Source organism: Cygnus atratus, chromosome 2 (assembly GCF_013377495.2).
Source record: "Cygnus atratus isolate AKBS03 ecotype Queensland, Australia chromosome 2, CAtr_DNAZoo_HiC_assembly, whole genome shotgun sequence".
NCBI classification, from domain to species: Eukaryota; Metazoa; Chordata; class Aves; order Anseriformes; family Anatidae; genus Cygnus; species Cygnus atratus.
The window spans coordinates 111,279,029-111,291,393 of NC_066363.1; the positions used below are offsets into that span (position 1 = coordinate 111,279,029).

The 12,365-nt window shown below is 39.8% G+C and overlaps 1 protein-coding gene across 1 annotated transcript; it reads left to right on the forward strand.

Annotated features, from left to right (window-relative positions):
• Positions 1-788: 788 nt before the first annotated feature.
• On the forward strand, positions 789-11,874 carry RIOK3 (RIO kinase 3). Its single transcript, XM_035564077.1, has 13 exons — positions 789-1,010; positions 1,718-1,839; positions 2,628-2,773; positions 2,904-3,008; positions 3,485-3,594; positions 4,302-4,445; positions 5,181-5,308; positions 6,436-6,624; positions 7,040-7,199; positions 8,237-8,317; positions 8,402-8,491; positions 8,861-8,968; positions 10,490-11,874. Exons 1-13 carry the CDS (start codon positions 942-944, stop codon positions 10,589-10,591), a joined length of 1,554 nt encoding a protein of 517 aa, XP_035419970.1. The 5' UTR covers positions 789-941; the 3' UTR covers positions 10,592-11,874.
• Positions 11,875-12,365: the final 491 nt, after the last annotated feature.

Genomic DNA, 12,365 nt, shown 5'->3' on the forward strand with positions numbered 1-12,365 from the left:
ATTGTGACACCTGACATCGGTGGTTGCTAATGACAGATCGAATGAACTCTGGCCGGCAACGCTGATGCTCACATGCCTGAGTCAAGGCAAGCGGCTGCTGCTGGGGCTGGCCTGGCAGCCATGTCACAGGGAGCTTCTCCACACAGGGGATGTCAAGGGGGCTGTGAGACCCCTTTCCATCTCTCCCACCCCACACTGCTGGGCTGGTTCCCGGTTATCCAGGGGCTGGGGAGGCACAGGGGCCACACTCCTGAGGGCCAGCGGTGAGCCAGGCCTGAGGGGCTGCCAGGCATCGCTTTGCTGCTGGCTCCAGCAGGCACGTGGGGTGGCTGTACTGTAGCAAGATGCCCCTGGCCTGACAAGAGGACATGTTAATCCCGTACGATTTTCCAGGTAAACGTCGCGTTTGCCTTGGAGGCATAACAGGTGGAGGATCGCACAGGAACCATTTGTATTAGTTCTGTATTTATGGTGAGTTATGGGATCCAGATCAAATGAATTTGTTCACTTGTACTTTGAGTTATGGGATCAGGATCAAATCAATTTGTACACTTAGGCCTTTTTTTCCCCCCCTTATCTTCATTATTTCCTCAGATAAAGCAACCTTTACCCCACCGGACCATTTATTATTATTATTTTTCCTATCAACAAGGCTCCCCGGCGGCTCTTCGCCCTTCCCCGGCCGCTCTCGGCAGGGGCCGGCGGCCGCTCCCCGTGTCCCCGTCCCCCGCTCCCCGTGTCCCCGTGTCCCTGCCCTCTCTCCGCCTGTCACCTCGCCGGGCAGACACCGGCCGGCGCCGTCCCTCCGGAGCCCGCCGGCAGGTGGCGGTGCGAGGGAGCGGGGCGGCGGGGAGGACCCGGAAGGTTTCGCGTCTGGAGCCCCCGCCGCCCGCCCGCCCGCCCGCCCGCCACCGCCGCTTCGCCCGGCCTTGCGAGCGCAGATGGACCCGGTAGGAATCGCCGCCACCGCCGTTCCCGACGCCGGGCCGGGCCCCGGTTGGCAGAGCAAGGTGAGACCGGGCGGCGGTGGCGGCCCGGCTCGGCGCGGAGACCGGGCTCCGCCGGGCCTCGGTGGCGGCCGTGTGAGCAGCGGGCGGGGCCCGCCGTGGGCCGGGGCACCGGCGGCTGTCTCGGCTCAGAGAGGGGCTGCTGCAGCCCCGTAAAGCACCGCCGGGCCCCCGAGTTGCGCTGCTGGGGTCTGGAGGCCGGGAGTGGCGAGCTGGGTGTGTGCCACCCCCCTGCCCCCCAGCAAGCCGAGCTGGATGAGGGCTTCGGTGCTGCCGAGGGCACCTTCGTCGTGGTTTTCCCTTCAGAAAGTCCAGAAATGGGGGAGGACGTTGCTCATAAACCAGTGACATTCAGTTATTCCCACGGAACTTTTATACGGGCTGTGTGTAAACTCAGAAAGTTAACTTCCCGGGAAGGCCTTTCCCCTGTCTTCAGAGGGTGCTGATAGCGACTTGTTTACCCCGTGTGTCCATTACTGAATGGCCTCTTCGTATCCATTAGGGAACGGCCATCAGCTTCCTTTCAGTGACACCTCACTGAGTTTATGGAACTACTCCTTGAAGTATTTCTGCACTACAGTTCATCATACTTCCCTAAGTGCCCGTAGAAAACAAGCTCTTAAAAGATTTCATCAGCTTACTTTAGAGGCACTGCTAGCTAATTATGCTATTATTGGGGTTGCTGGCTTGAATGAAATGTTTATTTACAGTGTCCCTGGGGAGCCCCCAAAACGGCATCAATATCATGTTCCCTTGCTGAGGTAATGAGTGAACAGCTGGCAAAAGAGCTGCAGCTGGAAGAAGAAAATGCTGCTTTTCCTGAAGTGGTTGCGTAAGTTTAAATCCCGGATTAGCTATCTCCATAGTTGTAAATCTCCATCTTCTGTCCCCTTTTGTGCAGTGTGCTTATAGCGTAGCACTATAGTAAATGCTTTGCCTAACACTGCTTCTTCAGGTTTTTTTCAGTGAAGATGGCTTCCCCAGGTACAACTCTTCCTTAGAGACTATCCTCTGTTACCACTCCTTCTTTCTTGATATTTTCTTCACATTGTTTTGGTTGCTTTAAGCCAGTCCATAAACTATGGTTTGAGAAAGTTGTCAGAAATGTTATTTCTCCTCTTTTAAAGTTTTGTTAATGGTTAGTTTGAAAACTGTCAGGTTATGCATATCACTTGTATTCTCCCTGTAGTTGGAAGCTCTAAATGTGGGCTGAGAGCTTACTAGTTCTAAATGCATACAAATTCTGCCTGTGGCCTTGTCTGTGAAGCAGAGCAACGCAACACTGATTTTGTTTAAATTTTATTTTTAATATATAGTGTATATGTTTTCTTCTTATATATTTCTAGCTGTATGACTTTTCCCTCTCATAAGGGACATCTTAAAAATGGAGCCTCATGTTTCTTCCAGAATGGTAAACAAAGACGTTGAAGTAATGTGCCCTGCAAAGGAGTCATAAAAATAATTTGGGGGGGGGGGGGGGGGAGAGGCAGTTGAGATCCATTAGTTTCTATAGAGCTCTGCACTAGATCTTTTCTATAGAGCAGTGAAATGGTATAAAGCAGTGTTTCTGTTTAGATTGCTGCATTTAATTTTTGGAATCCATTTTTTCATTTTATATAGTGTTGCTGAAGGACCCTTTATTACAGGAGAAAATATTGACACTTCTAGTGACCTAATGCTAGCCCAGATGCTGCAGATGGAATTTGACAGGGAATATGACGCACAGCTTCGACGTGAAGAGAAGAAGTTCAATGGCGATAGCAAAGGTACTTGCACCAAAAGAAATATTTTTGCTTTGGAGATATTCTAGTGGCATTCTACTTAAGTTGACAGAGCTGTGAAGACTTAGCAAATCCCTGATAATCACAGACATGCTTATTTGTTTTCTTTCTCAAGTTTCCATATCCTTTGAAAATTATCGGAAGGTGCATCCCTTTGACAGTGACAGCTCAGAGGATGAGGTTGATTGGCAGGATACCCGTCATGATCCTTACAGGGCAGGTATGTGGCTGTTCTAAACAGTACAATTTCTTTAGTTAATAGAAATAAGAAAATGGCATGGTTGAATGAGTTTTCTTCAATGTAAGAAGACATACTAGTTCTGTGGAAAAACCAGGTCACCTAATTGGGAGGTGTTATGCAGGAAATTGGCAGGTAACTTAGGGTTTCTGTCTTCCAGTATTTTGGCTTCAGCGGCTGAAATCTGATCTTTATAGAGAATATATTGGGGCATCTGCACAAAATATTGAATATTACTTTGTGTGACACTCCAGAGAATACGTAAAAGTAAGTCATGACATAGCAAAAGAAACTGACGTGTTTAGGATAAGAGAATATAAGACTGCATTAAGATAATACGACTAAAATGTTATTCTTTTTAGTAAATAACACTATATATTTTTTATGGGCATTGTGGAACCTTAGTGTGCATTAGTAATGTTTCAATGTAAAGCTTGGCTTTTTCTTACTGCTGGCAGATAAACCTACTACTACACCAAAAAAGGGCTTCATAGGAAAGGGAAAAGACATTACCACTAAACATGATGAAGTGGTATGTGGAAGAAAGAACACCGCTCGTATGGAAAATGTAAGTGAAAGCTTAGGGAAATTTTACTTTGCATGTAAAACCGGAATGCTGCAACTTACCCAAAGAAATAATGTCTCTACTACTGTATATGATGCTAATTTTATTGTTTATTTTTAAAAATCAGATGAAGGCAATGCAATGGTTGGTTTAGTTATTCAAATTGCCAGTTTGAGTTGATTTTTGTTGTTAATTTAATATTAGTTTGTTAATGACAGTTCAAGAGCTTGCATAGAATGTTTTGACAGTACAAAGCTATTGGCAAGTGTGGTACAGAGGCAAATAAAACATCAGGGATATTCCTGTGAAGTGTATCTATCTAATCTAATTCCTTTTACATTAATTTTGCCTGCTCAACTAAGTAACTTGTTTTCAGTCAGTGGTTTGATGTACAGCTTTTCAGTCTACTTATCGACAGTACCTACCTTCAGTTTTCTTTAATGTAACTGGTACAACTGCTTCAAATAAGGAAATGCTGCAATTGCTGTTTTACAGGATGTTAGGTAATCTTATTATAAATTTGGGCAGAATTTCAAGTTCTGAGTTTACAGCAACATGTTTTGGGTGTTGTGAAACTCACTGTGTAGAATGTTGTCACTTAAGTCCTAATTTAACTTAGATTTGCAGATCATAAAGAGAAATTTTTGCTTGTGCCAATTTTTGGTGTCGGCTAATAACAATACTTAAATTTCTGATATTTCTCCTCATAGTTTGCTCCTGGGTTCCAAGTTGGAGATGGAATTGGGATGGACTTAAAGCTGTCAAATCAAGTCTTCAATGCCTTAAAGCAGCATGCATACTCAGAGGAACGTCGAAGTGCAAGGCTCCATGAAAAGAAGGAGCACTCCACTGCTGTATGTTTTTGAAGTCTCTTTATGCTCTTTATCTTGTGTAACAATGGAAGACGTTTTGGTAATTCCTTGAAACATAACCATTTTTAGTAAAACAATTAAGTGATATAATGTTAACATTGATGAAGGAGATAGTATTAGCTCCTGCTAGAGAAAGTCTGTCTTCATTTGAGCTGCATTACTGTGAGAGCCATGTCAAAATAAGAGTAAGCAGCTTCTAGTATTTTCTCTTCTTCTTTCTAAACCTGTCTCATACTCGGCTAAAATGAGTAAACTGCTTGGAAATTATTTATAGAAATCATCTAGAGGATGAATCCTCTGTGGTTGAAGTTTGTGGCTCCAAATATCTGTCTTCATAGCAAGTTTCAGGAAAATGAGGTGACCAAGTAAATTTTAGTTAGTAATTTTGGAAGTCAGTAGATAAGCTTAATGGGTGAGTTCAGAGCAGTGCCGGTAGTCTTTCCTGCTGTGGACTCTTTCAAACTTGAATGTTTTACTTTATTGTAGCTCATACAAAAGGAATATAATATTTGGGATATTAGATTCATCATGTGTAAGAGTTCTTGAAAACACTACAGAAAGTTTTCTTAACAGAAAGTGTTCTTAAGCACTAAGAGAGTTCTTCTAATACATTATTTTTTCCACCCAGTTGGACTCTTGTAGTATATATAAATATTGTAACTCAATGTAAAGCAACGGATTGTTTTAATGAATTGAGTGTTCATTTCTTACCTGTAGGAGAAAGCAGTGGATCCTAAAACACGTTTACTTCTGTACAAGATGGTCAATGCTGGGATGCTGGAGACCATCACAGGCTGCATCAGCACAGGGAAAGAATCTGTTGTTTTTCATGCATATGGAGGAAAGTAAGTATATTGTTTGGTACTCATGGTAGACTTAAGTGTCAGAGATGGCCTAAAAAGGAGAAACCACAAAATACACGAACAATCTGCATGTGTTTTGTTGCTGAGACTTAGAGGTTTTATTCACGTGTATGCAGATGATGATAAATTCTGAAAACCAAATGGTACCGACTTTGAAGTCAAAAAATTCTGCTGTCTTCCTTGAGACCATTTGATGAACAGGATCAAATCCATGGTGACTTTCTGTGGGAAAAAATAAATACTCGTTTTTACAAAAAAGTCTTGAGATTTTGGAGAACTCTTTCCACTGACTTGCCCCATACTAGGGAGCCATCATGACGATCTTAGGCTACCTGCAGATTGTCTATACATAGAAATCATTGTGTTACCAGCTCCATCTGTGAAGTTCAGTGTAGGTGCTCTTTCTTACTTTAGGTTTACCTGGAGGATAGTGTTGGGATGAGGAAACACCTCTAGTTCAATGTATGTTGAGAAGAAACTAATAAAAAATACAGATAACCTGTTCCGAGATGTCAGGAGAGACATGAGTTGAGGGCGGAGGGAAGATGAGTTGAAGTGGATGTTTTTTGTTGTTGTTGTTTTGCTTTTTTTGTTTTTATTTATTTTTATTTGACATGTGCTTGAATGATATTCAGGAGTGTTCTTTTGCTTATTATCATTCAAAGAACAACGTCTTTTGAGGTGCTTAACAAAACACTGTGGCACTGCCATTACTGTTCTAATGCAAGGATTTTTTCACTTGTAATATACTCGAAGTAATTATATCCATTAACAGGGCTGTTGTTAGCTATGATATTTAACTAAAATATTCACAAGTTGGGAGGTGGACCCTATCTGATGAGCAACATATGGTCAGAATTCCAGAAATCAAATATTCAATATCTAAGTTTAATCTTAGAACTCTTATAAACGTAATTTGAAATGGCTTTCAAACTCAATACAAAATCAGGTCTTCTCCCCTCATGTTAAAAATCACTATATCTTGCAACGTATTAAAAAAGAAATAAACCAAAAAAAAAAAACACAAAAGGCAAAAGAGCAACCATACATTTGCTTGTAAGGATGTGAATACTTAACTTTGTTATGTGTTTAACTCTTACCATGAGAAGTGCAACTGAAGACGATAAAGTTATACCTCCAGAATGTGCCATTAAAGTGTTTAAAACGACTCTTAATGAATTCAAGAACCGTGACAAATACATCAAGGATGACTACAGATTTAAAGACCGCTTCAGTAAATTGAATCCACGAAAGATTATTCGTATGTGGGCTGAGAAAGAAATGCATAACTTAACAAGGTAAAAAAAAAAAAATGTTGGTGTCCTATTCTCTTTTTTTAGCATAGCCTCTGAATTCTTACAATTTAATGAATTGTCAGCATCTTCAGGGATTTGGCAGCAGAATTTATAAGCCCGTGAAGTTATCAGGCTCTAGCTGTAAAAGTAATTAGTTTTCTGTTAGCATTTTTAGGCCTGTTTATGGCTTTAAAGTATGAATTATCCAATGTGAAATAGAGAGGGGGGAGTATATATATATAAAATCAATTACCAATCCAGTCTGTTCAAAGAAGTTGTGACTCTGGATCAAGTTCTTCACACACAGCTTGGAAATGAGCAAGCAGGAACTAGAACTGTAGGTTTTTAATTCTCCTTTTTACTTTTTTGTGTGTGTGTGTGTTTCTTTCTTAATCAGTATCTATTTTCTGATTCACAGAATGCAAAATGCAGGAATTCCTTGTCCTCAAGTGGTTATCCTCAAGAAACACATCTTGGTTATGTCTTTCATTGGCCAGGATCAAGTCCCAGCTCCTAAACTAAAGGATGTAAAACTTAATAGTGAAGATATGAAAAAGGCCTACTATCAGATTCTTAATGTAAGATAGTGCTGATTTCTCCTCCAATTCTGGGTTGTATTTTCTTTTGGGTAAATAACTTAAACGGACAAATCAGCATTTATTTACTTTTCAGGATGCTTGCATCAGCTTCAAAGTATGGAGTCCAAAGGCTTATTTTACTGCTGTTTAATGAGTGACTTAGAATAAATGAGAAATTAAGCACTAGAAATAATACAAAGAAATAATGTTAATCTAGTAGAAAACATGCTGGAACTAGGTGACAGAAAGGATACTTAATAGTAGGGAAGTCATGAGCAAGTAGTCCTCCTTTTACAGAAGCAGTATTTGGTTTAGAAAATTCTCTGAAGTCCTTCTGGGTTTATAGAGTACTTAATTTACAATGTTTAATCACGCTTTGGTGAATAAACCTCCCTTCCCTGTTTTTTTTAAGCTTGTCTAGTAATCAGAGAATGAATTAGGATATTGCATGGTACGATATTCTAATTCCTATTTTCTACTGTAATTGTTTCAGACACGTACCTGCTAAATGTCTGCTCTCCATTAGCTTCCCATAGTCATAAACAAACAAGCAAACAAAACAGCAACAACAACAGCCCCCGCCCCCAGCAGTTTGGTGCTGTGAATGGTCTGTACATCGAATCTTGAAATCAGTAAAGCAACACAACCATGTTTTAAATGAACCAAGTATGGAAATTAATTAGGATCCATCATCTGAAACTGAGACTTTTTTCTTCCCCTGTGCGATAGGGGTAAGAGTGACAGGTATTTTTAGAGAACATGTTTATCTGTCTCATGCACTTGGACTGTTGGCAGAGTTGACATGAGTTTATGAGACTGATTCTTCTCACTTGCCAAAGCTAAGCTCAGTGATAAAAGCTTAGTTTGCTGGCAGCTTACCAAAACTGCAGTTCCCTGTGAAGCTTCAGCAAAGACTTGGAAGAAATAATGTAAATGGTGGGTGGGGAAACACTTTGTTGTGCTCGCCCTGCAAATGTTATCATTTGGAATAGCACACTTAGCACACTTCATTCACGCATTGATTTTGTTCCTTGCAGATGATGCAGCGGTTGTATAAAGAGTGCAAACTGGTCCATGCAGATCTGAGTGAATACAACATGCTTTGGCACGACGGCAAGGTGAGCGTATTTTTAAAATGGGAAGGAAAGGTTTCATCCGATGTGAAACATTAACACAAAATGAATCGCTGTCTCTGCCTTCAGGTTTGGCTTATTGATGTCAGTCAGTCTGTGGAGCCCACCCATCCTCATGGACTTGAGTTTCTGTTCAGAGACTGTAGGAATGTTTCACAGGTAGGACCTCTTCGTCTGACGATCGTCTGTTACACTGAGTGTTTTTCCAAGTTAAAACAGCATCATTGAAATTCAGAGCTAATTTAAAATCAACCAATACAACTCCAAAAAAATGGTTGTGGCTGCAAATGCGTAGGATTATTTTTGCATGTTGTCAGTACTGATGGTGTTCTTCTCTGAAAGGGAAGAAAGTATGGAAGAATAAAACAGTACCAGTGGAAATTAGAACTTCTCTCGGTTGCTACCTGTAGGTCAACAAAAGCAAAAATGTCATTTTGACTAAAAACTTTAGTTGTAATTTGTGGAAGAAAAAGGAGTATTTTGTTTTGTAATGTAAAGTGTTGAATGTCTCCTCTTTATGTTGCCTAGTTCTTCCAGAAAGGAGGTGTGGCAGAAGCACTTAATGAGCGTGAACTCTTCAATGCTGTCTCAGGTTTAAATATTACAGCTGACAATGAAGTAGACTTCCAAGAAGAGGTACAACTTTCTGTGTTTAACATTTTGATTTGGTTAGCGAGTAGCTATTGCAATACCTTAACTTTCCAAGTTCAGTTTGTATGATTAATATGAGTATAATTTCAGCAATTATTCTGCATCCCCCTTCTAAAACTTCATTATTTTTTCCTCATACAAACATTTTTCAGAAACTCAGATTCACAGACCTCCCCATCCCATTCCTGATGCCCTGCTCCCAAGTATAAAAGGTCCACGTTGCATATAATTGCTCCTTTCATTGTGAAGGGAAATCTAGTGATCTGTCTTAATTTAAAAGCTAGCATTGTTGTCTTTCCTTACATATATTAAAGGTTACGCAGAGAAAGGAGAGGTGCTTTAAAATAAATAAATAAATTGCTGCTTATTGTTAATGTTTTAGGGTTTAACTTCCTTAAATTTAAAATGTATAGGCTAGCATTTTTGATGTTTAAGCATGACCTTAGACATCTGAATCCATGCTAATTTAAATATAGAATAGGAATCTTTGGTCACCTTTTGCTTTTAATGTTCAAATTTTAGCTGAGCCTCCTCAAGGCATGCGTCCTGTTACCAGATACTTATAACATAAGTTGCCTAAAAATTCCACATCTACTGATTAAAGTAAGGGCTATATGGCAGTTCTACTCAAATCTTAGTAACAGCACAGGTTTATGCTAGTCCAGTATGAAGTACGTTTGGAACATTTAACTTGTGAAACAAGTCCTCAAACTGATCAAGAGGTGAAGGAAATGCAAAGTAAAATAGTCACGAGGGTTTCTTAGACTTTCTATGATCAATTTATTAAGCAAAATAAAAATTGCCTCGCTGACTGCATTGTGAGCTTAGATTTGTGTGTGGGTTCAATGTCATCTTTTTGCCTATGAGTTTTATGGGAAAGACATACTGTTTTTATGTATCGGTGAAGTTGAGCCGCCCCTCCTTAAACTTCAGACTTTGACTTTAGTAACTAAAATTACTTCCCTTGGAGTTCAAGAGGAAGTAATCCAAACATAACAATTTGAAGATTAAAATAAACTACAGGACTATGTTACTTGGATTGCACAAAATGTTTAACTGTCTTCTACTGTCACCATTGACAATGACGGCAGTGGCTTTGTAATCTTAATATTACTTGGAATTTCTCCAGTGTTGGTGGATTGGCTGAATTACAACAGAGGTGGTCAGAGTTGGAGAAAGGGACGCTTTTGTAATTTGGGGAGTACACCTGGTGGCCTAAGAATCTTCTGTCTTCCCTGCAGCTCATGCATTTCAGTTGTTATATAGCACGAAGCTGCAAAAGAGTGCTACTCCTTTTACTAATTTTTTGAGAACAGATGTTTCAAGCTGTATTTCCCAAGCGTATTGCACCATACATGTGACAGAATCATTAAAATAAAATTATTGTATATACCTGATCAGTCATCTAAAGGTACCTTTTAACACTATTTAGGAACATTCTGGCACAGCTTGGCTTTATAATTTCAGCATGTTTTTTTTTTCTTTTTCTTTTTTTTGGCTTTCTAGATTGAAGCTTTGGAGAAGATAAATGAAGATCACGTGCAGAATCATGGAAAGAAAGTGTCCACATTTTCAAGTGATGGAGACCCACCTATATATGATGAATAGCACTGGCTGTATAGCTGCTTTAAAAAAAAAACAAAGCCACAAAAAAACAACACAGATTTGCTGCTTCTGACTATGTTAGTGCAGTGGTAAATGTCAACTGCCGATGTCAAGAGAGAGTGGTTGACTGGGAATGCCAAAATGGAAAACACAGTGAGCATACAGTGATGCCTCAGTGTTTTTTGTTTTTCTTGTTTGATTTTTGTTTTTAATGTAGCCCACACGTCAGGCTGGCACTGCGAGAATGGAATGTCACTACTTTGGATGGTCTGACAGCCTCACCAATTGTCTGGTTACATTAGGCTAATATAGCTGAGGTGGTCATATTTTGTGTGATTCAGAGCTTATATGTTACACTTTAAAAAAAAAAAAGTTCTAGATCATCTAAACCATTTAGTGAGAAAGCAGACTCAAAAAAGATTCCCTCTTTTTTCCCTTTTGCGACTTGAAAAAAATAATTAAAAATTGTATATGGCAACCATGTCAACGAGCCTTTCATCCTTCTCCACCCAGGGCAAAATGAAAAGTCGAACTGTGCTGTAATCATGAAACTGTTAATTTAGCAAAACAGTGTCTTTATACATGGAAAGAAAAGTCTGGACCTTTTCATTAAAAGTACATGGAGCGTGGCTTTAACTGTCTCTGTTAATACAATTGGGTATTAGGAGGAACTGATCTGAATCCAACCTGCAGAGGACTTCTTTAGTGATGTGCTGGAAGTCCTGAGGGCTGCATCCAAGACCCATAACAAAGAGCAAAATCAGTTATCTCCAATCTTAATATACAAGTAGTTCCAAGAACTCAGCGCAAGTCAGGAAAACAAACAACCAAATCTCTGTAACTTTGCATCTGCACTGAAAATCTGGGTAGAGCACCAAACCTTCTTACTCATCTAAAAGATAATCATACACTATGAAATCTAAATACTGATCAGAATTACTTTTAAATTAAGCTTTTTGTTTACAATTGGAAAAAAGAAAAGTCAACTCATCTTTCTTTCATGCTTTTATTCTTAATGCCAGTCTTCTTATTTTAGCAAGTTTTAAAAGTCTAGCAATGTTTTCCCTCCAGCACATTTAAAGATTAACTTACCTAGTGGGGTGGTTTGGAATTAAGAAATTTGGGTCAACTTTTTAAATTGCCGTTTCTGGTGCTGCTCTTTATCAAGCAGAATATTGTGTTGCTACATGTGACATTCTCCCAGTGTGCTGTGAAAGTGATTTGGTTTTGTTTTTAATAATTGGAGAACTGGTGACGAAGTAAAAACTTAAGATCTTGTGGTGGCATTCTTGTGTGGTTCTTTGCATTGTACTGGCCATTGTCAATCCTCAATGCTATGCTAAACCAGTGTTAGGGAGTACTTTCTTTGAGTTTAACAACAGAAAAATGACTGTTTTCATGGGTGCTGTGTAAACAGTAAATAACTTCTGGCCAGTTGCAATGGATATTTGGATTTTTTTTTAATGAATTTGCCAATCATCTTGCTTTTACCCCTCTCGTAAGTAAAGCATCTTATGTCTTGTGGATATGTCTTCACCACTCAGTGAAATAGTTGTCCAAAATAAAGACATCAGGGAATGAACAGAATTATGCACTGATGTGGAGTGCCACAGTTACCTAACACCTTCAGGAAGACTGAAAGCTGCTGTTGGCAAATACAACCCAGCCTTTCTCAAAGCATTCAGAGGATAAGGCATTTAAAAAGAAAAACAGTCATATTCTAGGCTTATTAAAAGTCTCAGTACTCCTAACATTTCTTAGAGAAACCAAAATTTCT

Bases quoted from the DNA above. Each gene is read 5' to 3' on its own strand.
- RIOK3 (XM_035564077.1), top strand. From the start codon at position 942: ATGGACCCGGTAGGAATCGCCGCCACCGCCGTTCCCGACGCCGGGCCG. The intron at 6,625-7,039 runs GTAAAAAAAAAA...TCTGATTCACAG, and splicing joins GAAATGCATAACTTAACAAG to AATGCAAAATGCAGGAATTC. The intron at 8,969-10,489 runs GTACAACTTTCT...TTGGCTTTCTAG, and splicing joins AAGTAGACTTCCAAGAAGAG to ATTGAAGCTTTGGAGAAGAT.